Raw genomic sequence first — 25,565 nt, forward strand, 5'->3', positions numbered from 1 at the left:
GTCAAACGACCTAGCGTTGGACAGTAAGTGCTACTAATTACAGCCGTGGACGGGCGTAATGTAGAGTCTAGTCTCTGCAAGCGGGTGTATCTGCTGTCTGAGGTTGCTGGTAGAAGGTGCGGCAACCGTGGGTATGCGGACGATAGTGGTATTCTGCCTTATAGCAATTCGCTACTACGTGGGGGTGGGGGACTTTTGATTATTCTGTCCCACAAGGTGGCCCCAATCACGTGATTTTGCTTGTGCTAGTACAGGTACCCTTCTTGTTTGTCGGTTCTTAGTGGTGGGTACAAAACGGTTTGCAACCAACGTAAGGTCGATTACCTAGTGTCCTAGACGTCCGTTAGGGCGTTGAGGGGGATGGCGCTTGTGGCCGCGGAGTACAAATGAGAAGAGTTGCTTAAGGCGACGACGAACCTAGCTACGGCGACGAGCAACTATCCTACGACGACAAGACCGCTTAAGGCGGCGACGAGCTATCTAAGTACAGCAATGAAGCCGCTTAAGGCGGTGTAGGCGATCTAAGTAGCTAACTAGTATTTACTGGGCTGTAGGGCCCTTGTACACTGAGTGGGATGCAACAAGAGGTAATCGACCTGGGTGTTACCATGGTCGGTTGGCCTCCTTATATATTACAAAGGTGGGCTAATTACAAATACAATATATGCAATACTATAACCAATAAGAACCCCGATCCGCAGTCGGCCTTACTCATGCATACGTGTCACTGACGTGTCATAGTGATGTCATCAGGTGGAGGTGGCTACGTATGCTGAGGTAAGCGCGGATGGGGACGTGGCTTGGCGCTTAGCGTATGATATAAGCGCCGAAGTCACGTGATCGAAAATGTCGTCCGTTTGCCTTTGTTTAAATTCGAGAAAATGGGAATAAATTCCCTGGTATCAACTGTGTCTACGACACTATGCCAATGTTGTAGTGCCTGTGGGGAGGAAGTTTGTTGAATTCTTCTTCTCCAAATACTTTAGCATATTGATGGTACTTGGAGTCCTTGCCAATTTTGGCGGTTTCCTTAGCCTTCCCCTTATCCTCAATAGGGGTGGCTTTCCAGCCCATGCGGCATTCCGCAAACTTGTGGCCCATTTTTCTGCATTTGATACAGGCGCCAGCGGCGCAGCGGCGGTTTTGTTCTTCCTCCAATACAAAGTTGGGGTTGTTGGAGAGCTTCCTTGATCCGGTAGTTGGCTGACCAGTACTCGTCCCCCTTGCGGGGTTGGATGGTTTGCTAGGCTTACTGTCCCTTGGCGGGTGGCTAGCACGCTCTTTGCGGAGAGCGTTGTCAATGATGAGTGCTGCATTTTGCAGCTCAAGGAGTGTATGAGGGCGGTGCTTGCGGGTTGCTATCTGTTGGCTAACCTCCCAGTGGAGGCCTTGGGCAAATTGACCTTGGAGGGCCACGTCATTCCAGTCCAGTTCCATAGCTAAGGTTCTGAACTTTGTGATATAGTCTGCGCATGTGCCGGACTGGGTGAGGGTGGTAATTTTCCGCTTGGCAGCCCTTGTGGCGTCAGGGTTGCCAAATGCTGCCAGGAATTCCGTTTTAAATTCCTCAACGGTTTGGATGATGGCCCGGTGTGATCCAAGCTGGTCAAGGTGTGGGTGGGCCCAAGCTCCGGCAGAGTCCTTCATGTTCATCAAGAGGAAGGAGAGAACCTCTTGGTTGGTGGGGAACATCCGCAAATTGAGGCGGGTCCAGGCTAGCATCCGGGTCAGCCATTGCTTGGCTTTGCTCCCTATTTTGCCTGTGTAGGCATTGGGGTGGTCAACCTTGACCGGAGCGGGATAGGCGGCGACTGGAGCTGGAGGTGGAGGGGCAGTTGTCCTGATCGGGGATTGGAGATGTGGAGATGGAGGGGGAGATGGGACTTGCGGGGGAGCGGCTCTTCTTGGGGTTGGCTGAGCCAGGCTGGGGAGGGCCTTGGATGCTTCTGACCAGAAGGGGGCCCCACTAGCCAATCCAATAGGCTTGGCTTTTGGTAAGGGGCGTGGCGTTTCTTCCACAACCTTGGCTTGGGGTCCTTTGGGTGTGCAGGGACCATGGGATTGAAGGGACCTAAGCCCATCCTTGACAACATCAACGGTTTGAGAGATGTTCTTGACGTTTGTCTGGGTCTTGATTCCAGCTTCCTTGATTTTGGCAATTTCTTGCTCAAGGCGTTTGACTTGGCCAAGGAGGCCAAGGAGGAGCTGTGTGACTTGTTCAAGGGATACCTTGCCATATTTGACAGAGGTGGTTGACGGAAGTGCGGGTTCCATGTATCCCTGATCAAAGGGGGATTGGGCTCAAGAGGCTGTCCTGGAGTGGGTAGCCATGGTTGGTTGTGGGTAGGAGCGGCCAGCGTGAGAGGAGGCCCGCAAAGAAGAGCGCGTGGGGGTACGCAAGGTAATGGTGGGCAATTGGGAGTGATGGGGGCTATGTAGCCAGGGGTGCCTATATCAGGACTTATGGGGCGCTTTATTGTTCTGGCGCTAAGAGTCTGCGTCAACCGCCTAGCGTTGGACAGTCCCTTCAACTAATCAACAGCCGTGAGCGGGCGTGATGTAGAGCGGGCTTTCTGCAAGCGGGTGGATCTGCTGATTGACTCTGCTGACAATTGGTGCGGTGACCAGTGGTATGCAGGCAATAGGGATAGCCTGCCTTATAGCAATTTGCTACTACGTGGGACCAACAGCTCTTTGATTATTCCAGCTGAAAGGGGAGTCCAATCACGTGTTTTTGCTCATGCTAGTACAGGTATCCTTCTTGGGGGTTGAGACTTAGTAGTAGTGGGTGCAGAACGGTTTGCAACTGACGTAAGGTTGATTACCTAGTGTCCTAGATGTCCTTAAGGGGCGTTGAGGTAGCAGGCGCTTGTGGCCATATAGAACTAAGTACAAACCGTGTAAGGCGGCAAGGGGTCTACCTACGACAACAAACTAACTAACTACAGCAACTAGACGCTATAAGGCGTTGACAATCTACCTAAGTACAGTGAGGACAACGCTTACGGCGTGTATCTAAGTGTTTGCTGGCTGTAAGGCCTTGTACAGTGGGTGGAGTGCAACAAGAGGTAATTGACCTGGGTGTTACCATGGTTGGTTGTCCTCCTTATATTACAGAGCTACCTAATTACAAATACAACTATATGCAATACCGTATCAAATAAGAACCCCAATCCGCAGTTGGCCTTACTCATGCATACGTGTCACTGACGTGTCATAGTGATGTCATCAGGTGGAGGTGGCTACGTATGCTGAGGTAAGCATGGATGGGGACGTGGCTTGGCGCTTTGTGTATGATATAAGTGCCAAGATCACGTGATTGAAAATGTTGTCCGTTTGCCTTTGTTTAAATCCGAGAAAATGGGAATAAATTCCCTGGTATTGAGTGTGTCTACAACAGTAACCAGTTATCTGGAGCCCTCTGGCTCAATATGGCACCCATTGCTACACCCAATGCATTGGTCTCAAGATAGTAAGGGAGTTTTGGGTTGGAATGAATCAGGACTGGGCTTCTGGTAACCAAGGCTTTTAACTCCTGGAATGCTTCTTCCTCCAAGTTACCCCATGACCAGGGGGTCTTTCTTTGTGAGGTTATGGAGAGGCTGTGCTACTGAGCTAAAATTGGGAATAAAACAGTGGAGGTAGTTGACAAAGCCAAGGAAGGCCTGGGTTTGCTTGATGGTCCTAGGCATGGGCCATGAGGTGATGGCTTCAATCTTTTTCTGGTCCATTGAAAAACCTGCTGGGGAAATGACAATACCCAAGTAGTCCACTGTGGTAACATGGAAGTGGCACTTGGACAGTTTACAGAATAGCTGGTTTGCCATGAGCCTTGAAAGCACCTCCCTGATGTGACCTGGATGTTCTTCTGGTTTTTCAGAAAAGATCAAGATATTGTCCAGGTATATAACTACAGTGATGTCAATCAAATCCCTGAAGAGGTTGTTCATGAAGTGTTGAAACGCAGCTGGAGCATTTGTAAGTCCAAAGGGCATAACTAGGTATTCAAATAAGCCATATTTGGTCCTGAAGGCTGTTTCCATTTGTCACCCTCTTTGATCTGTATGTTGTTATAACCCCACTGTAAGTCCAGTTTGGTGAAGATCTTGGCGTGCCTAAGTTTAGCCATAAGGTTGTCCTGCCTGGGGAGCGGGTAGACATTTTTGTGGGTGATGTCATTCAACTTCCAATAATCCACTACCAGCCTTAAAGATCTATCAGCCTTTTTTACAAACATGACAGGAGTGCTGGCAGATGAGGTACTGGGCTGTATTTTGCCTGTAGCCAGTTCCTTGTCTATGTGTTGCTTCAGTGCCTTGGATTCTGCGTCTGTCATGCTGTAGATTGGTCCAGGGGAGAGTTTGGTGTCCAATACAAGGTCAATTGCAATGTTGTACTCCCTGTGTGGAGGTAGGGTCTTGAATTCTTCTTTGCCAAAGATCTTGGCAAACTCATGGTATTGAGTGGGCAGATCAGCCAAAGGATCTGGATCTGCTTCTTCTTCCAAGGCAATTTGAACTTGTTTGGGGAATGTAACTAGTCCCTGTTGCCAGTTGATGAGGGGAGTTTCTGCTGTTAGCCATATCATGCCTAGGATTGCCTGGGTGTTGCCTATTGGGCAAACAAGGAAAGGGATGGAATGTGTATGGCCATTGGCCAAGACTGCAAGTTGAACCTGGTGCCATATGCAACCAGTCTGTGAAATTGTACCATCTAACATCCTCACAACTTGTGGATTTTTGAGCTGGGATTTTGGGATTTTGAGCTTTTCTACTAGGCCCAGAGAGATAAAGTTGGAGGTAGCTCCTGAATCTATCAGGGTTTTGACAGGTTCCACCAAGGAGTTTTGCACATGTAGATCAATAAAGAGTAGGGGGTGTTTATTGGAGTCCAAAGCAATAGATACAAATTTGGAAACTTCTACAGGTACATTGTTGGGGACCAAGGGTTTGGCGGTAATCCTTGGCCTTACTCTTTTCCCAACTCCTTGGCTTCTGCTACCTTGGCCATTTCTTTGATTGTGGCCTTCCACCCATTGGGACATTGTTTGATGCTGTGCCCCTTTTGGCTGCACTTGACACACAACCTTGCTGCACAGCAATGGTCCCTTTCTTCTGGTGTGATGTAGTTAGGATCCTCCAATAGGTGGACCCTGGTGGTAGTTGTGGAGGGGATGTGGCCACAGTGGCTGGGGGCTTTGCTGCCTTCTTGGGACAATTCTCACCATTCTTGCAACAGGTGTTGTCAATTTTGATGGCCACTGCAAAAATGGCCTTGAGCTCTTCAGGGACATTGTCCTTGGTGGACAAGAGCTCTTGACTTTCCAATGAAGGCTGCATGTGAATTGGGCAATATATGCCTCCTTGTTCCAGTTGAGTTCTGCAATGAGGTTACAAATTCTGTGACATATTCTGCAGTTGTGGCAGTCTGGGTGAGGGCAGCAATTTTACGCCTTGCAGCTCTTTTGGCGTCTGGATTGGCAAAGGCCTCCTTGAAGCGGGCTGCCATGGTAGGAATGGTGGTGGGGGCATTGGTCTCTCCTTTAATGATGGTCCCAATAATGTGGAGAGCCCAGTCCACAGCTTTGTCTTCCATGTGGTATAGGATCCAGACCACCATTTGTTCCTCCTTGTTGAACTGATCCTGGTGCAGTGCCACCCATAGTAGCATGTGGTCCAGCCATTGCATGGCCTTCTGTCCCCTGGTGTCTCCCTTATATGGGTCAGGGAGTTCCATCTTGGGTCTTTTTACACTTGACCCAGTGTCAAAGGGGGTGAGGGAGCTAAGGCTCCTAGGCGCATCACAAGGCTCTTTTTTGGGAGTCCTCCTTGGTTCTCCTTGGTCCTCTGAGTCAAATCCTGTGCCCCTGGATGGGCAGAACAGGGCCTTGAGTCCAGGCCTAACCACTCCTGGAGTGTGGGTTTCTTCTCCTGTGTGGCCAGGAGGGGTGACAGGCCCAGTCAATGGGCCAGGCTTGCCCTGATCTTTGTCTCCAGCAAGGTTGATGGTCTCCTTGCATATGGCAAGGAGTTGTTGGGTAGCCTGGGTTCACTAAGTAGTTACACTGCCTTAGGCATTGTCTCCACTGTACATACATAGCTTGCCATTGTCTTACAGTGCTTGGTCATTGTAGATAGTGGTCTTGATGTTGTAGGGTAGATACTTGCCACCTTAAGCAGTACTTACTGTACTTCCACACAGCTGTAAGCGCCTGCACCCTTGATGTCCTTACAGACATCTAGGACAGTTAGCTAGCTGTTGCCTTAAGCAACTTAGTCATAGTAGTACAGCTGAGATAGTTGTTTTGCATTGTTTAGTACAGCCTTAAGTGCCTGCCATTAGCAAGTACCCAACCATATAGTTGGTGTACAACAAAAATGTGGCTAACCAGTTGTGCATTTGGGAAGAGCAAGGATTGTTGAGATAAACTTGCCAAAGCAATCAACAAGAAGGACTCAATGTTTGCCCATTCAGGCTCATCATGTAAGGCTTGAATTCATGAGTTGCTTGCACACAAAAAGGTGGCCTTTTTTTTATGCTCAGTCCTCTTGCATGTATTAATTTTGATTTAGCTTGCAGAAACTCAAGCACTTCAGACCACAGGAGAAGGAGATGACATTGCAAATCATGTGGAGGTATGCTGCAAAAAATAACAGCTTTTCTGTTTGCATTTGATATGTCCATTAGAAAATGTGATTTGCTTGCATGTTATTGCAACAAGGAGGTATATTGGCTGTTGTAGACACAATTGATACCACGGAATTTATTCCAATTTTCTCAAATTTAAACAGACTTAAACAGACAACATTTTCAATCACATGACTTTGGTGCTTATATCATATGCTAAGCACCAAGCCATGTCCCCTTCCACGCTTAGTCATCATATGTAGCCACCTCCACCTGATGACATCACTATGACACATCAGTGACACATATGCATGAGTAAGGCTGCTTGCAGAGTGGGGTTCTTATTGCATATAACCAGCTTCCTTTCCCCACACTATGTATTTGTAAGTAGCTCTCTCTGTAATATATAAGGAGGCCAACCAACCATGGTAACACCCAGGTCAATTACCTCTTGTTGCATCCTACTCAGTGTACAAGGCCTTACAGCCAGTAATTGTCATAAACCATATCTGGAAGGGTTATTACCACATATATCCACTGTCAAAGATATATATAGTATATGTGATGCACAGTGATATATGAATAATATATTGCTGGGGGATGTTGCACTCCCCCTGCCCCCCTAGCCATGGGCCAATGTTAAGGGAGCCTGCAGGCAAGGTTGAATAATATATTATTACAGAAGAGATTATGTCATCCCCCCCCACCTCAAATCTGTAGTAGTTTAGTATAGTATTTGATAAAGGACTGGAGGGGGGGAGGTCATGTGACCCTGGTGGACTGTCAGTCTCTAAGTCATGAGTGCTTAGAGTAATGACAGTTCTGGCTGCATATATGTGAGTATATGCAGCCTTCTAAAGGCTGGAATATCCTATTAGTAGGTGGCTTGGTCAGGAGACATGCCAGCAAAGGCAAGGGTCATGACAGTAATTACTAAGTCAATAGCTCACACTGCCTTATAGCAGCTCACTCCTGTACTTAGATAGCCCATCACTGCCTTAAGCAGTCTTGTTGTTGTAGGATAGGTGTTGATGCTGTAGCTAGTCCCTTTGTTGCCTTAGGCAACTTTTCTTTACTTGTACCCTGCAGCCACAAGCGCCATCCCCTCAACGTCCTAACAGATGTCTAGGACAATCATAAAGAAACCCAAGATACACTCCAGCTACTGACTGGTGAGTTACAGGAGTTTACCAGCCTACTGTCCTACATGTCCTTAAGGGTGTCAAGGCAGCAGGTGCTTGTGGCCATAGTACTAAGTAGGGAACCACTTAAGGTGGGTGGGTGTGCTACCTACAACATTGAACTACTATCCTACAATGACCAAGGCCATAAGGGCAGTGGCAAGCTAAGTAAGTACAGTGAGATGATGCTTAAGGCAGTGTAACTAAGTAATTACTGGACCCAAAGTCCTTGTACAATGATGGGATGCAACAAGAGGTAATCAACCTAGGTGTTACCATGGTTGGTTAGCCTCCTTATATATTACAGAGGAACTCTAATTACAAATACAGAATATGCAATTACTAATCCAATAAGAACCCTGTTTCAACTGCAGCCTTACTCATGCCTATGTGTCACTGACATGTCATAATGATGTCATCAGGTGGAGGTGGCTACATGTTATGGAATGACTAATTTAGACATATGCGCCAGTCAGTTGGGAGAGTTTAAGGCCTTGAGAGTGGCATATACACTTTGATTAAGTGCAATCTCAGTCAAATTAATTGATATTAACTCTAGATAAATTACAGTAAGTAAATAAGACTCAGTACTAACTTTCATACTATAGGTATAAGCATAACCAACCACCTGCATCTGCAGTAATTGCTTGATTACTTGTTAAGTGTAGGGATCACCCTGATTACTAACCTAATTTACTCTTATATAGCTAGTCTATTGCCTTTTATATCCACAGTAGTTAATATATTAATCACTTTATTATCTTCTGTACTTAATTACATAGTCCCTAAAACCCTACTCTATAACACTACATATGCTGAGTAAGTGTGGATGGGGACATGGCATGGTGTTTTAGCACCAAGGTCACATGATTGAAAATGTTGTCCAATTATCTTTGTTTAAATTTGAGAAAATGGGAATGAATTCCCTGGTATTGAGTGTGTTGACAACACCTACTTAGAGATGATCTGGGTAAGTGTAGGGAGGATAAGGTGGCCCAATGTGCTGAGAATCATACACTTCATTCCATTGTTAAGGCACTAATGGATAGATGAGCCTATTTGTGTTGTGTTACACCCTAACAAAATTTACCACTGGATTCTCCTACTTTTTCTATTATTTTTAGTATTTTTTACAAACTCTTCACCTTCACTTTTGCAGTCATGTGATCTTGGTGCTTACCAAGCCAAGATGCTGTGCCAAGACCTGCCAAGATGCCATACCAAGGGCACTTAGATATCATCCATGCTTCTATGCAGCCTGCAGCATGCTTCTCTTTATATTTAGACTTTTCTCCCACAGTCTTATCTATTTGTAAGTTAGTAGTTCTGGTGTATGTATACCACAGGAAAATTGCCTGGAACCCCTAAGTTGATTTTACTGTGTCTACCCATCAGACAGGTTTCAGAATAAGTCAGTAGTTCAGGACCTTAAGTGCTTTCACTCTCAGTAGATACTTGCCCCATTACAGGGCCTCACTGATTAGTAGCATAGTTCCCCACTGGCCTTAGGCCTTTACACACCATAGATAGACCTCCCCATGCCACCTTAAGTGGTCCAGACCGCATAGTTAGCCTTAGATAGTGTTTTGCTTTGTTTATTATGGCCATAAGCACCCTCCTACCAGTATGTAGCCCACCTTACAGTGCAGTTACAACATGTTGTCATGCAAGAGTTATCATGTATACATCCCCATATCTTATATCATACAAACATCACTTGTTGTTACACCCAAGTTTTACCATTGGAATTGGACATTTTTTCTGTTATTTTAGTATTTTTTATGGACTTGATATCTTTTGTTTAATCACATGATCTTGGTGCTTATTACGCCAAGATGCTGCGCCAAGATGCTGTGCCAAGGGTGCTTAGGAGAGATCCACGCTTCTGCGCAGCCCACAGCACAATTCTTATTTCACTTGTATACTTCTTTTCTCATGCGCACAGACCATGTAGTTAGCGCCCCTTTGTCTATATATACAGCAGGAAAATTGCTTGGAGACCCAAGTCAATTTTACCTTGTCTCATATTCATTGAGGAGGCACCCCAGCCAGCTAAGTAGCTGGCCCCATCTGTCAGAAGTAACTTACCCCCTTTATCTCACCTACCACACCTCCCAGGCCTAAGGCCCCCTTGTTGATAGTAGTTAGCAGTAGGACACCATAAGTGTCAGTAGTATAGCCTAGCTAAGTAGATTACATAAGTCTTGCTTGTAGTAGTATGGCCACAAGCACCTGCCTCCACCAGCGTGTACCCACCTTACAGTGGTGTACAACATTGTAAAATTGACTTGCTGTAGGCTTTGATCAACAACAAGAGGACTCCCAGTACTAGCACAAGGGGAATAACCATGATCAGGGTCACCTTGCGGAGTATAACAATCAAAAACTCCCCACCCCCATGTAGTACCAAATTGCTATAAGGCTGACAAGCTCTGATTGCCTGCATACCCAAGTTTTGCTGGAACTCAGTAGTCAGCAACCCTAGACCGCTGAAATACCCGCTTGCTGAAAACCCGCCCATATCACAACTGCCAGGTCTGTTGATTTGTTGTAGGGACAGTCCAACACTAGGTACTAGATGCAAGGGTTTAGCACCAGCACACTACAGAAAAACCGCTCATAAGTCCTGCCAAAGGCATCTATCTCCCCATGCTGTTCCCATCATTCCATTCACACGCTCTGGCATCCCACACCCCTGTTCCCATCCCTCTAGCCGCTCCTCTTGACGTTCTGTTCCATCCCATTCCCAACCAGCCTCTTGCAGCACATCTCCAACTCTGCAAGACTTGCCAAGGATGGAACCAGAGCTGTCCATTGCCACTCTCCTCAAGGCTGTCTCAACCCTCACAGCCATGGTTGGGTCCCTGCAGGATCAAATCCAAAGCCAAGGTCAACAGCTCACAGAGCTCAAAGCCATATGCAAGGAAACTGCCAACCTACTTGGCAACAAAGACCAAGGGCAAGCCCAGCCTGGCCCATCAACTGGGCCTATCACTCCCCCTACCCACACAGGGGGAGAAGCCAACACTCCAGGAACGGTTAGGCCTGGACTCAAGGCCCCTTTTTGCCCCCCAAGAGGAGCAGGGTTTGATTCAGAAGAGGAAGAAGAACAGAGGATCCCCAAAAAAGAGCCTTGCAGCACGCCTAGGAGTTTAAGCTGCCTTACTCCCTTTGATTGAGGGTCCAGTGTAAAACAACCCAAGATGGAACTCCCAGACCCATACAAGGGAGATACCAGGGGGCGCAAGGCAACTCAGTGGCTAGATTGCATGCTGCTGTGGGTTGCCCTCCACCAGGATCAATTTGACAAAGAGGAGCAGATGGTTGTATGGATATTATACCATATGACAGACAAAGCTGCCAATTGGGCGCTTCCCATCATTGGGAACATCATCAAGGGCAAGGGGAACCCCCCAACCACCATCCTGGCCCTAATGGCCAAGTTTAGAGAAGCCTTTGCCAATCCCAATGCCAAGAGGGCAGCTGCCAGAAAGATTGCTGCGCTGACTCAGACAACCACCACATCTGAGTACGTTACCAAGTTCTGCAACCTCATAGCGGAACTTGATTGGAATGAGGAGGCATACATTGCCCAATTCACATGCAGCCTCCACTGGAAGGTCAAGGAGCTCCTGTCCACCAAGGACAACATTCCCAATGATTTGGAGGCTATCTTTGCTGCCTCCATCAAAATTGACAATACTTGTTGGGAAAACAAGGAGAACTGGCCCAAGAAGCAGCCATCCAAGTCCCCAGCCGCCGTGGCCACCTCTGCTTCCATCACCACCACTAGGGTCCAGCTATCAGAAGACCCTAATTATGTCACTCTGGAGGAAAGGGACCATTGCTGCGCTTTGGGGCTTTGCGTCAAGTGCAGACAGAAGGGCCATGGAATCAAGCAATTCCCTAACGGCTGGAAAGCCACAGTCAAGGAGGTTGCCAAGGTTGCAGAGGATGAATTGGGAAAAGAGTAAAGTCAAGGACTGCTGCCAAGCCGCTGACTAAAAAATTGGACAATATAAATAGTTTTGAATTTGTATCTCTTGGCCTAGACTCAAATAAAAAACCATTATTATTTATTGATCTATATGACCAAAACTCCTTGGCAGACCTTATCAAAAGCCTCATAGACTCCAGAGCCACCTCCAATTTCATATCCCCTGCCATTGTCAAAAAATATAAACTTCCAAAAACCCAACTTGAAAATCCACAAGTTGTGAGAATGCTAGATGGTACTATATCTCAGACTGGTTGCATATGTGTTATAACCTCCTAACATATACCACTAGAATTGCCTCTTTTTTCTAATATTTTTACTATTTTTTACGGACTCAATATCTATGTTTTTCAATCATGTGATCTTGGCGCTTATTATGCTGAGATGCTGCGCTAAGATGCCGTGCCAAGGGCACTTAGAAGAAATCTGCGCTTCTGCGCAGTCTGCAGCATACTTCTTATTTCATCCATGTACTTCTTTTCTCACGCACACAGGCCATGTAGATATTGCTCTTACTTCTATATATACAGAAGGGAAATCACTTGGAGACACCAAGTCAATTTTATCTTGTCTCTTATTCACTAGAGAAGGTATACAGCCAGCTAAGTAGCTGGCCCCCAACTGTCAGAAGCCACTTACCCATCTCACCTCACTCACCACACCTCCAGGCCTCTGGCCCCCCTGCATTGACAGTAGATAGTTGTTTGTTGCCATAAGCAACTTAGTACAGTTAGTTAGTAGCCTTAGATAGTTAGATTACATAAGTAGTGTAGTAGTATGGCCACAAGCGCCCTTCCCACTAGCAAGTACCCACCTTACAGTGGTGTACAACAAGATGGCACCAGGTTCAACTTGCAGTCTTGGCCAATGGCAATCCCCATTCCATTCCTTTTCTAGTCTGCCCCATTGGGAATAACTTGGCAATCCTTGTTATTGTCATACCCTAGAGGCGTGATCACCTTAGAGTCCACTAAGTTGAAGAAATAGTGAATATATGCACTATTTTCTTGAAGATTTATGGATATATGCACCTTTATGCTATTTAGGTGCTGAGCGCTATCATGTAATCTAAATCACATGACTTTTAGTCATGTGAACACGTCTTTCTTATCTTTGGTCATGTGACCTTATCTTTGTTGTTATGTTTGTACATGTAATTACTCTTCCCCTTCTCTGTTGAATATATAAGGAGGGTTCTGAGAGCCTTAAGCCTCAGAACTCAATCTCTTATCCCCTTCCACCACTACCTACCTAAGACATTAATAGGAGTATTGCCTGAGAGCATACCAGTCCCTGTCAAAGGTCTTTAGCCTGCTATCTTTATAGATAGTGCACTTAACTGTATTAGGTCTTGTCCTACCCCTTCCTGGCAATTGCCCTTGAGCATTGTTAGGCCCTACTTGCTGATAAGTCCTATATCAGGCAATAGCTTGTTAGGTTTTACCATCTGGTAGTTGTTGGCTCTGACAGGTATCACATGGCTCACTCATGTATCACCCCTCATTGATTGGACCTTAGGGACTGTTGCTTTTCCTGAACAAGTTCAGATTGCATCCAAAGAAGACGCCAACTCCAACCCCCTAGCAGGCCTTCCAAAACAATACCATGAATTTGCTAAGGTCTTCAAAGAGGAGTTCAAGGTCCTCCCCCCTCATAGGGAATATGATATAGCCATAGACCTACTTCCTGATGCAAAACTTACTCCCAGCCTAATTTACAGTATGACAGATGCAGAGTCTAAGGCCTCAAAGCAAACATTGATGAGGAACTAGCCACAGGCAAGATCTGCCCCAGTACCTCCTCAACCAGCGCCCCTGTGATGTTTGTGAAAAAAGTGGACAGGTCTTTGCAATTAGTGGTAGATTACAGGAAACTCAACAAAGTAACCTACAAGAACATTTATCCTCTCCCTAGGCAAGATGACCTCATGGCAAAACTTAGGCACGCCAAGCTGTTCACAAAGCTGGACCTCAGATGGGGGTACAATAACATTAGGATCAAAGAAGGAGATGAATGGAAAACAGCATTCAGGACTAAATATAGGCTGTTTGAATACCTGGTCATGCCTTTTGGCCTCACCAATGCCCCAGCTGCCTTCCAACACTTCATGAACAATCTGTTTAGGGACCTCATTGATGTCACTGTGGTCATCTACTTGGACAACATTTTGATCTTCTCCAAAAAACCAGAGGAACACCCAAGCCACATGAAGGAAGTCCTTTCCAGGCTCATGAAGAACCAACTGTTCTGCAAACTGTCCAAATGTCATTTCCACAAAACCACCGTAGACTACCTGGGAATTGTCATTTCCCCAGCAAGATTTTCCATGGACCAAAAGAAAATAGAAGCTGTCACATTGTGGCCCCAGCCCAAAACAGTCAAGCAGGTCCAGGCTTTCTTGGGATTTGTCAATTATCTCTGCTGGTTCATCCCCAACTTTAGCTCTGTAGCACAGCCGCTCCACAACCTCACAAAAAAGGAAACCCCCTGGTCATGGGGTAGCCCAGAAGAGGAAGCATTCCTAGAATTGAAGTCCCTTGTCACACAATTGCTGGTCCTGATCCATTCCAACCCCAACCTACCTTACTACCTGGAGACAGACGCATTGGGAGTAGCAATGGGAGCAATACTCAGCCAGAAAGGCCCAGACAACCGGTTACACCCAATCACTTACATGTCCAAATCCTTCTCAGGAGCCAAAGCCAACTATGACACCCATGATAAAGAGCTCCTGGCCATCATTGTTACACTCCCTTAACATATACCACTGGAATTGCCTGAACTTTCTGATATTTTTACTATTTTTCCAAACGCTTTACCTTATGTTTTTTAATCACATGATCTCAGCGCTTATTATGCCAAGATGCTGCGCCAAGATGCTGTGCCAAGGGCGCTTAGGAGAGATCCACGCTTCTGCACAGCCTGCAGCACAATTCTTATTTCACCTATGTACTTCTTTTCTCACGTGCACAGACCATGTAGATAGCGCCCCCTTCTCTATATATACAGCAGGGAAATTGCTTGGAGACCCCAAGTCAATTTTACCTTGTCTCATATTCATTGAGGAGGGATTAGTCAGCCAGCTAAGTAGCTGGCTCCATCAGTTCTCAGATGTTAACCCCCCACTTAACCTATCACACCTCCCAGGCCTCTGGCCCCTTTGTATCAACAGTAGATAGACAGGTGTTGCCTTAAGCAACTTAGGATAGTTAGTAGTTAGCCTTAGGTAGTTAGATTACATAAGCAGTGTAGTAGATACGGCCCCAAGCACCTGCTCCACTAGTGTGTACCCACCTTACAGTGGTGTACAACAATCATCAAGGCATTAGAGGAATGGTGTATCTTCTTGGAAGCAACAGGTAAACCCATCCAGGTGTTTATGGACCACAGAAACTTGGAATATTGGATGCAGGCCAGGACTTTCAATTGTAGGCATGCAAGATGGCGTATTTTCCTAAGCAACTTCAATTTTGAAATCCACTATTGCCTGGGGAAACAGTCAGGAAAACTGGATGCCCTATCAAGGAGATCAGACTACAAAGACATAGCTCAGGGTCCAGAAATAATGCTACCCCTGGAAATGTTTGCCAACATGGGAATGTCAGAAGAGGAACTTGAAATTGTGATGGGAATCCACGCCAAATTAAAGGAAGACCCATCACTGGAACTCATTATCCAGTTCCTTACAGAAGACGCAGACAATGCCCCCCCTTCAATCAGAAAAGCCTACTGGGACTACAACTGGGAGGAAGACTTACTTTGGTACCAAGGAAAACTGGTAGTCCCTGACAATAAGGCCATGAAAGAGAAGCTCCTTAGAGAATTCCACAACTCACCCCTGGCAGGACACCCAGGTCAACAGAGAACCCTCAAACTCCTAAGTTGCAACTACTGGTGGCCAGGCATGAAGTCATCTGCCAAGGAGTGGGTGGACTGTTGCCCCACCTGCCAAGCCAACTGGAGAGCCCATGCACCAGTAATTGCTCTGAAGCCCTTGGAAGTTCCCCCATTTCCCTTCCACACAATCTCCTACAATTTTATCACAGGATTCCCCAAGTTGCAAGGATTTGATACAATTCTGGTAGTCATAGACTCCTTCTCCAAATTTGGCCACTTCATCCCAACAACTAAGAAATTGTTGGCCAAGGGCCTAGCAGAATTATTTATCTCACACATCTGGAAACTGCATGGATTACCAGTAAAAACAATTTTGGACAGAGGGACTACGTCCACAGGGAAATTCCTCAGGGCACTGTATCAATGCCTTGGGGTCAAGCCAGCCTTCTTGTTGGCCTACCATCCAGAATCCAACAGACAAACAGAGAGGGTCAATCAATTCATTGAGTTCTACCTCAGGTTGTATGTAGCAGCAGATCATTTGGACTGGGCCACTTGGCTACCACTAGCAGAATATGCATACAATAACGCCAAGCATGCTGCCACAGGGAGAACTCCATTTGAACTAGTCTATGGAAGGAACCCAGTCATGAACCTGTCCAACATCCCAGCAAATGTCCCAGAAGCCAACCATGTGGCTGATACCCTTGGCTGTGAATGGAAGGAGGCAGAATCCGCCCTACAAATGACAAAGGAAAAAATGGCAAGAACCAAAGGCGTAATCCCAGAATTTTCTATTGGAGAAAAAGTATGGCCAGACGCTGAAAATGTTGAAATTTGGTCAAACTCCAACAAGCTAGACCCCAAGCGCCTAGGGCCGTTCAAAATCACCAAGAAAATCTCCAGTCATGTGTACCACCTGGAACTCCCTGAAACCCTGAAAATCCACAATGTCTTCTACATAGGATTACTTTCCAAAAGCCACAAGTCACCAAGCCAGCCATTTCCAGACCAACCCCCTCCTGAAACAATAGAAGGGGAAGAAGAATACAAGGTGGAACAAATCATTGACTCAAAAAGGCAGAAGGGAAAATGGTTCTACCTGATCAAATGGAAAGGATATGGCCCAGAAGACAACTCATGGGAACCAGAAGAACTCCTGGAACACAGCCAAGAAGAAATTCAATGCTTCAACCAGGCTAGACTTAAAAAGGCTTGTGACGCCGCCAAGAGCCTTTAAGGGGGGGCAATGTTACATGCCCAAGTTTTGTACCATTGGAATTGGACGTTTTTTCTGTTATTTTTAGTATTTTTTATGGACTTGATATCTTTTGTTTTTTAATCACATGATCTTGGTGCTTATTACTCCAAGATGCCACGCCAAGATGCCATGCCAAGGGCGCTTAGGAGAGATCCACGCTTCTGCACAGCCTGCAGCACAATTCTTATTTCACTTGTATACTTCTTTTCTCATGCGCACAGACCATGTAGATAGCGCCCCTTTGTCTATATATACAGCAGGAAAATTGCTTGGAGACCCCAAGTCAATTTTACCTTGTCTCAGATTCATTGAGGAGGCACCCCAGCCAGCTAAGTAGCTGGCCCCCATCTGTCAGAAGTAAATTACCCCCTTTATCTCACCTACCACACCTCCCAGGCCTAAGGCCCCTTGTTGATAGTAGTTAGCAGTAGGACACCATAAGTGTCAGTAGTATAGCCTAGCTAAGTAGATTACATAAGTCTTGCTTGTAGTAGTATGGCCACAAGCACCTGCCTCCACCAGCATGTACCCACCTTACAGTGGTGTACAACACTTGTTAATCCATTTCTTCTCCTACTTCAAGGTCTTCCATTTCCACCATCACACCTGGGATCACACCAGTAAAATCAACTTGGTAGCCTTGCTCCCTTGCTACCCAAGCTTCTTCTGCAGTACCATGAAAGTACTCCTCTAGGGAGGGGGGTGGACAATTGAAGTATGTTGATACCTGGGATCCATGAAGAATGACATGGGCATTTGTCAATGAAACTCCAACAGTATAGAATACTCCAACTGGCTGAAGCAACACCTTTTGATTTTTATGGAAGTCCAGAAAATCAAACTGCCAGATGACCTCCCCAAATGCCATTTCTACTGCCTCACAGACCTTACTCATAGAGGAGTTGAAAATAGCCTCATCTTGAGACACATGAGCCCCTTTGAATGGGGATATGAGATGCCTTGAGAGCCCATAAGCAGGGTTGCAATAGATAACCAGAGGAGAGCCATTGGGAGCATAGGAATACTGTTCAAGGAGTTTTTCAAGGTTACTCTGCTGAATTTATATATATTTAAATGAGTGAGAAAACAGCATATATGCAAAAGATGTTGCATAATGAGGTTGTTCCTGAGGCTTAGAGGTTTTGCCAAGGTTGCAATTGGATAGAGGGACCTTGAGAACCTTAGTTTGCATCTTTATCTCATTTGTTTACTGTAGTATTACTTGAGTAATCAATAAAATAAGTACAGATTATAGGAGAAATGTCATATCCATAACAGTGCCAAGGGTGCTTACCACAAATCCATGCTTCTGCACAGTGCACAGCACACTTCTCTTTATCTTTAGAACTTCTTTCTCCCGCACCTTATCTATTTGTAAATAGCAGTCAATTGTGTATATATACAGCAGGGAAATTGCTTGGAGACACCAAGTCAATTTTACCTTGTCTACCCACCAGACAGGTTCCAGTAGATCAGCTAAGTAGTTGGACCCCCATGGGTCCCTTATTGCACTCAGTAGCCCCCAGCAGATCCTTCCCTTCAGGCCTAAGGCCTCTCCACACTGTCCATAGATAGTTCAGCACTGCCTTAATGTTACAACCTTGAGTCTTATACCATTAGAATTGGACAATTTTTCTGTTATTTTAAGCATTTTTTACAGACTTGATATCTTTTGTTTTCTAATCATGTGATCCTGGTGCTTATGATGCCAAGATGCCACGCCAAGATGCTGTGCCAAGGGTGCTTAGGAGAAATCCATGCTTCTGCACAGCCTGCAGCACAATTCTTATTTTACATGTATACTTCTTTTCTCACGCACACAGACCATGTAGATAGCGCCCCTTTGTCTATATATACAGCAGGAAAATTGCTTGGAGACCCCAAGTCAATTTTACCTTGTCTCAGATTCATTGAGGAAGATAACCCAGCTAGCTAAGTAGCTGGCCCCCATCAGTAGTAGCCTTACCCCTTCATTGCACTCACCACACCTCCTAGGCCTAAGGCCCCCTTGTCACCGTAGATAATTGTTACAACCTCCTTACATATACCATTAGATTTGCACGATTTTTCTCTTATTTTTAGTATTTTTTCCGAAACCTTTAGCTCTTGTTTTTCAACCACGTGATCTTGGTGCTTATTATGCCAAGATGCCGCACCAAGATGCCGTGCCAAGGGCGCTTAGGAGAAATCCACGCTTCTGCGCAGCCCGCAGCACGCTTCTCTTTTCACATGTAGTCTTCTATTCACACACGCACAGACCACATGTAATTAGTATCTTTGTCTATTTATACAGCAGGGAAATCACTTGGAGACCCCAAGTTGATTTTACCTTGTCTCATACTCATTGAGGAGGATTAAGTCAGCCAGCTAAGTAGCTGGCCCCCAGTTGATCTCAGACGTTAACTACCCCTTAACTCACCACACCTCCCAGGCCTAAGGCCCCACTGCTAGTAGTAGTCACCAGTAGGATGCCTTACGCGTCATTAGTATAGCCTCTAGATAGTAGATTACATAAACAGTGTACTAGTAGTACGGCCACAAGTGCCTGTCCCATTAGCAAGTACCCACCTTACAGTGGTGTACAACAATAATTCAGTAAACACTGCCTTAAGCAGTTAACAGTAGTAAATAGCCTAGTTAGATTAGTCAGCCAATACTTGCATTGCACTAGATATGGCCTTAAGTGCCTGCCTCTATTAGCGTGTACCCACCTTACAGTGGTGTACAACACTTAAGCAGTTGATTAGTAGTATAGCCTAGATTAGTTTGTTTTGCATTGTAGTAGTACAACCTTAAGTGTCCATTCTGTTGTACACCACTGTAATGTGGGTACTTGCTAGTGGGGGCGCTTAAGGCTGTAACTAATACAAGGTAAATCTAACAATCTATGTAACTAGGCTATACTACTTGGCACTTAGGGCATCCTACTACTAACTACTGTCAACAATGGGGCCTTAGGCCTGGGAGGTGTGGTGAGTGAGTTAAAGGGGTGTGTTGTAAATTGGGGGGAAAGAGGTTGAGACTCTGGTGCTGAGCAGAGTCTGTGTTGGAAGATTCCCAATTTCCAAGCTAAGTAAAGAAGTAGCTTCTTTAGGGTTCTCTGGGTCTAGCTATCTTGAATACAATCAACTGCAGATATATCCTTTCTCAGTGTAAAGTGTCTTAGTAAGTATTTCTGTAAGAGCAAGAGTACTGGCTCAGGTTCCCTTTGGCAGAGATAGTTATGTAAGTTTCACTCCTAGTTGCAGGAACTAACTGGTTACTTAGTATATATCCTTCTTTAAGGATGATTGCCTTCTGTTCACTTAACCTAAGAACTCTGTATCAGGTCTACAACCTTTCCACACTATGGGTACTTGGGAGATCCACTTATACAAGTTTAAGTTATTTGAAATCTTGAGGCACAATATATCACACAATTGAGGGGGGCAAGCCCAGGCCCAGGAGTGACAGTCAACAGTAACAGTGAGTGAAGTGGTAGGAAGGGTGCCCTCCAAGGGTATGCAAGAGTCCCCTTTTATACCCTAGAGTGGCAAAGTTACTGAGTCATTCACCTAGTCAGAGTATGAATATGACTTGCTTAGGACTGTGCTTCCTAAGACTTTGATTGGTGGGTGGGGAGGCACAGATATGACTAGGATGGAATGTGACTGCTCTTGGGTTGAACTGCAATTGGTTAAAAATAGAAACATCTAAATACATGACTCAGTCTATCAAGAAATGCTTGGCAGCCAATGAGCACTTAGAGTGAGTCATTAGTGTGAGTCATTCTGGTGGCAAGCAGAATGACTCATAAGCAGGATTTGCAGTGCCACTAGAAATTACTAAATAAGGAAAACCTTAGTAATCTCATGAGAGGTATGACCCAACTGGGCTAGGAATAAGGTTGATCTCCCAAGTTAGAGCTAGTCATGTGATGAGCTAGATGTAAAGATATAAATATAATGATTAGTAAGGTACTTGAGCAACATAGATAGAATCTTGTGAAGCTAATATCTCCATGAGATCTTATTGTATGAGCACGTGACAGGCAGCGTTAGAACAAGCAAAAGGATCTCTATTGAACAATACGTAACACATACAGTCAATATGAGCATCACATAGAGTAATGACAGGAATAATGGAAAATAGGAGACAAATGGCTATTAAATCAGGAAGTCAGATATATGCAGATTATTGTGGATGGTGAGCTGTGAATGAAATATCATGCAATACATAACAGGGTGAGTGGCTGTACTACTGGGGCTGGCTACTTAGCTGGCTTCTGATATCCTCCTCTAATGAATAAGAGACAAGGTAAAATCAACTTGGTGTTTCCAAGCAATTTCCCTGCTGTATATATAGACAAAAGATAACTATGTACATGGTCTGTGCATGTGAGAATAGAAGAGTCCATATGAAATAAGAAGCATGCTGCAGGCTATGCAGAAGTGTGGATTTCTCCTAAGTGCCCTTGGCATGGCATCTTGGTGCAGCATCTCAGCATAATAAGCGCCAAGATCACATGATTGAAAAAGTAAAGATATTAAGTCCATAAAAAATAGTAAAAATAATAGAAAATTTGGGTGATTCCAGTGGTATAATTTGGAGGATTGTAACACATTCCAACAGCATATAGCCCACCTTACAGTGTGGTTACAACATCTGGTGTGCATACTGAGTGGAACTTTAGTGCATGAATTTGCTTCCATCCATTGTAAAGCATTTGCTGATTGCAAACTGGCTGTGCTGTTTGCCAGAGGTTTCCATTGACAAATCCCCAAACATTGTGCAGCACAGCCCCTTTGTCATATACAGCAGCTGCATAGGCAGCTAGCTTTGCTTGATTAAGTTGTTGAGGGTCAAAATATAGGATATGGGACCACCAATAGTACAGGTATAGTGCAAGGGCACGTGTCACCCAGGAAAATTGGGATTTTTCCCATCTGTATGCGTGGTAGATGTTGACATATCTGGCAGGGTATGCAAGTTGTTGTAATAGAATTGGAAGTGCAACGTTTGCAGGCTTGGAAACCCTGTTCTCACAGCGTATTCGTATGGGGATGTCCAACGCTACAATCATCCTATCAACCTTGGACTTAGTGAAACTAACAAGCACGTAATGTGAGATTTCTTCTCAAATGTAGTTATAATTTAATACTTACCAAAAACCATCAAGCCGTTCTTGCAGGCTAAGGTTATCCAGGTCAACAGGGACCCGAGGCGCCCGCTTGTTGGATGTATAAGTTGTCTCATTGCTATTGTCTGATTCACCGTCAATATCATTGTTTATGAGCTCAGTTGTATCAATAATATCTTTGATTAAGTTGGTGAAAGTACTCTGTTGGCGTGCAAGCGTTGAAAGTACAGACATGATATGGTACAAGAAATAGAACTGGAAATAGAACTAGTCACGTGTCGCAACCTTAATTTTCAAATAGCTATTGGATCGCAAACTCTCTAATAACGAGTCCCGGAGCGCTCCCAAAAATTTTGGGGTCCTGTAGTGCTTGTGCTACGTCGAGAACTGACGTTATGCACGGACATATGTACATAGATGGAACTGGATATATACACGCATTCACGCATCTGGTAGCATGCACGGCACCACACCGGAGTATAGGCTATGTATGGTAATTCAGAGCTTGAGGGCACGATTGAAAGTTTATTTGTGCATCGATTGTGTGGGCGCTTGTGAATCTCGTCCGGTCCAATGACTGAGCCGGATCCGAACTGAACATGGCGATGACTGATACACAATCGCGGAGATTTAAATACAGCAACATAACACCACCCATACGGCTACTGGCCATGCATTATCCTCCACCTGAGAGCCCCAGACCTCGGGGAATAACTAAACCCCGCACTCTGACTCCGCTCGCCAATCAACAGAGCGCAACATCTCCGCCTCCGCTCCTGGCAGAAAGCATCCGGTCCTTCTTACCTGGTTGGACATGTACGACTCATGTGTTCCAAGCTGCAGCACCTCGGGAAAGTATGCAACCAGGTCCAGGCAGTCAAATAGTTGTATCATCTGGATTAAACGGAGTTGAGCGACAGGCCATTGCTGACGCCAGGTTCGAGGAGATCACAAAACTCAGAAAAGACATCAGTTCAGGACGCAAAAAGCTCTCTATGAATGACGCTACTATGTGGAGCGTTGCAAATCGGTACGCGCCGGAAAGGTCTCGTACGGGCAACAGTATAGGCGTGACCGTCGTGCTCTTTCATGCAGGCGGGTTTCATAAAGAAGTAAGTCTCAGCTCTCAAAAGCGGAACATTCGCTTAAGATTATGTGTGATAGATATGGGAAACTACCTTGCGATACCTGTTGTCAATGCCTCAAGGTCGAGCAAATGTGGATGAAATCTGGAGTCTCGACGCAGCGAATCATGGAGACAGTGCGCTTATAAATAATAAGAGCCTAGGAGAAACATGTACGTATGGCTTCTCAACCCGAATGATTTGCATTTATTTTATTTCATTTTCAGTCGAATGGTCTGACCATGCACGAGACATCCTCAACTTTCTCGGAAACTACCTCCCTGATAGAACCCAAAACGGCGTACTCCAATGGAACCTCGAACGAATATCCAACCAAAATTCTCGGGAGCGCTTTGAACGCGGTTTCGAGGATCGTAAAGTGCTCGGAATCGGTCATTCATTTGGAGGATGTGCACTGTGAGTCATTATATCACTTTCTCCAAATAATCCATTTATTAGTTTTCAATGAGTGCACGAGCCGCGCTTGACGGCCCCTCACTCTTTTCGTCAATCATCTTTGTAGACCCAGTGATATACCCTTTATGCGCAGCTGGGGGATCTAAGATTAGGTTGGCACCCATAGGTGCATTGATTCGACGTGAGCAATGGCAAGATCGGTATGTCTTTTGCCGATTGTCGATCCCCCATCCCTTCCTACCATTCCTCAAATGTAGTGAATCAGCTCGTACGGGACTCCTCAAATCACCGTTTTTTCAAGCATGGCATCCGGACGCATTAGAAGACTACGTCCAATACGGAACAGTCGAAGATGAACATGGTGTCAAACTGAAATGTTCAGGATATCAGGTACGTGTATCATAATTATTGCCTGTGTAACTAAAGTGTTGAAGTGGGCGAGCTAGGAAGCAGTTACGTTTAATGAAATCGGACGATTACCCTGCGAGGTTTGGGAAATGCTTCCGATGCTGGATCAACGCATACCATTGAAGTGGATCATGGACTCGACCAATGGTGACGTGTTAGTTCTTCATCCATTCACCACTCTTATTGGGTTATATTGACATGACGGCTGCGGAGCAGGTCCGGCGGACGGGAATCTGCACAACATGTTGTTTGGCTCCGGGCTTCTAACTCTACCAACATACAAATTAAAGGCGCAGGTCACATGGTATGTATCTTTTGAACATCTCGAGGGTCTGATTAAATAAGGTGCTCTCCTCTGGTGGCATAGATACCGCAGGAAGCGCCCAAAGAGCTTGGTTCGTAACCCTCTTCCTATGTTGACTTTGTGTCACAAAAATAACTAACTGCTAACAGCTCACGAAATCTTGGATTTTATACATGTACATCATGGCTTGAAATCCAAGCTTTGAAAGAGTGACCAATCTTCACATGGACGAGGTCGAGTATGATTACCACATAGATCCACATATATACTACACTATAGATAGAAAATATGAAGGTAGTCGTAACCCAATGTGGTGTAACACCCGACCAGAAGCCGGGTTGGTTTCAGAAAGTAATTGGAACGCAGCGGTTAGCCTCCGAAGCCGGTGCTTACCGCGCATGCATTTCGCATTTAACTGGATTTTCCCTATGTCCGTTCTTCCTGCTCCCTTTCCTTAGTGTAGGCACGTATCCCGCCCGTAGCCAATACCCAGTCGTTGCGACCACTACAAACGCAAGACTAGGGTGAGAATTTCCATCTATCTTTTCGTTATACACACACTCATTTACTTTAGTCGGGGTTTTTTTTCTCAGTCTTAACTAGGTACCGCCCTGTACCACGCTCTACCCAAATTATACGCCCACATAGTGTTTGTGTGTTTGTTTGAACCATGGTAATGCAGAGCTCAGGCATACAATTTGGAATTTGTTTGTGCCATCAATTTTTATGGGCACCTATGAATTTCGTCCGGTCCAATAACTGAAGCAGATCCGAGCGGGCATGGTGATGATATACCACCTTCAACTTCATACTGGTTGGATAACACCAACTAAGCTGCTACTGGACATGTATTATCCTCCACCTGATAGCCTCAGACCTTGGAGAATAACTAAACCTTGCACTCTGACTCCGCTTGTCAATCAACAGAGCGCAATTCCTCCTCCACTCCTAACAAAAAACATCTGGTCCTTCTTACCTGGTTGGACGTGCACAACTCATGTGTTCCAAACTGCAGCGTCTGGGGAAATTATTCCACCAAGTGAAAGTAGCCGAACCATTGTACAATCTGGACTGGGGAAAGTCAAGCAACAGGCCATTACCGATGCCAAGTTCAAGGAGATTGCACAACTCAGAAAAGACATCAATTAAGGGCGCAAGAGTTTTCCAGTAAATAACGCCACAATGTGGTGGATGTGTCTAAAATAGCCAGAATGCCGTCATGGTCATTGAGATTGTTACACTAACTTTGCACATTATTCATGTGACTTGGTGACTTGCTGGTGGGAGCGC

The 25,565-nt window shown here is 45.4% G+C and overlaps 8 protein-coding genes across 8 annotated transcripts; 4 read left to right on the plus strand and 4 right to left on the minus strand.

Annotated features, from left to right (window-relative positions):
• Positions 1-912: 912 nt before the first annotated feature.
• RhiXN_03450 (Retrotransposon gag protein) lies at positions 913-2,274 on the minus strand (the record flags this gene model as incomplete). Its single annotated transcript, XM_043323267.1, has 1 exon — positions 913-2,274. One exon carries the CDS (start codon positions 2,272-2,274, stop codon positions 913-915), a length of 1,362 nt encoding a protein of 453 aa, XP_043178763.1.
• Positions 2,275-3,557: 1,283 nt separating this feature from the next.
• RhiXN_03451 (Retrotransposable element Tf2 protein) lies at positions 3,558-6,107 on the minus strand (the record flags this gene model as incomplete). Its single annotated transcript, XM_043323268.1, has 5 exons — positions 3,558-3,997; positions 4,051-5,025; positions 5,084-5,333; positions 5,395-6,042; positions 6,096-6,107. 5 exons carry the CDS (start codon positions 6,105-6,107, stop codon positions 3,558-3,560), a joined length of 2,325 nt encoding a protein of 774 aa, XP_043178764.1.
• Positions 6,108-10,603: 4,496 nt separating this feature from the next.
• RhiXN_03452 (uncharacterized protein) lies at positions 10,604-10,987 on the plus strand (the record flags this gene model as incomplete). The annotated part of the gene is made up of 1 exon (XM_043323269.1): positions 10,604-10,987. One exon carries the CDS (start codon positions 10,604-10,606, stop codon positions 10,985-10,987), a length of 384 nt encoding a protein of 127 aa, XP_043178765.1.
• A 24-nt stretch (positions 10,988-11,011) lies between these two features.
• On the plus strand, positions 11,012-14,563 carry RhiXN_03453 (Retrotransposable element Tf2 protein; the record flags this gene model as incomplete). The annotated part of the gene is made up of 4 exons (XM_043323270.1): positions 11,012-11,778; positions 11,835-12,040; positions 13,324-13,524; positions 13,578-14,563. 4 exons carry the CDS (start codon positions 11,012-11,014, stop codon positions 14,561-14,563), a joined length of 2,160 nt encoding a protein of 719 aa, XP_043178766.1.
• Positions 14,564-15,184: 621 nt separating this feature from the next.
• On the plus strand, positions 15,185-16,882 carry RhiXN_03454 (Retrotransposable element Tf2 protein; the record flags this gene model as incomplete). The annotated part of the gene is made up of 1 exon (XM_043323271.1): positions 15,185-16,882. The coding sequence occupies one exon, from the start codon at positions 15,185-15,187 to the stop codon at positions 16,880-16,882; it is 1,698 nt and encodes a 565-aa protein (XP_043178767.1).
• A 577-nt stretch (positions 16,883-17,459) lies between these two features.
• On the minus strand, positions 17,460-17,771 carry RhiXN_03455 (uncharacterized protein; the record flags this gene model as incomplete). The annotated part of the gene is made up of 1 exon (XM_043323272.1): positions 17,460-17,771. The coding sequence occupies one exon, from the start codon at positions 17,769-17,771 to the stop codon at positions 17,460-17,462; it is 312 nt and encodes a 103-aa protein (XP_043178768.1).
• A 3,756-nt stretch (positions 17,772-21,527) lies between these two features.
• Positions 21,528-22,256, minus strand: RhiXN_03456 (uncharacterized protein; the record flags this gene model as incomplete). The annotated part of the gene is made up of 2 exons (XM_043323273.1): positions 21,528-21,990; positions 22,048-22,256. 2 exons carry the CDS (start codon positions 22,254-22,256, stop codon positions 21,528-21,530), a joined length of 672 nt encoding a protein of 223 aa, XP_043178769.1.
• A 437-nt stretch (positions 22,257-22,693) lies between these two features.
• RhiXN_03457 (alpha/beta hydrolase family protein) lies at positions 22,694-25,424 on the plus strand (the record flags this gene model as incomplete). The annotated part of the gene is made up of 8 exons (XM_043323274.1): positions 22,694-23,134; positions 23,187-23,319; positions 23,374-23,563; positions 23,617-23,763; positions 23,821-23,953; positions 24,010-24,125; positions 24,188-24,275; positions 25,203-25,424. 8 exons carry the CDS (start codon positions 22,694-22,696, stop codon positions 25,422-25,424), a joined length of 1,470 nt encoding a protein of 489 aa, XP_043178770.1.
• Positions 25,425-25,565: the final 141 nt, after the last annotated feature.

The sequence above is a fragment of the Rhizoctonia solani genome, chromosome 3, assembly GCF_016906535.1.
Source record: "Rhizoctonia solani chromosome 3, complete sequence".
Taxonomy (NCBI): domain Eukaryota; kingdom Fungi; phylum Basidiomycota; class Agaricomycetes; order Cantharellales; family Ceratobasidiaceae; genus Rhizoctonia; species Rhizoctonia solani.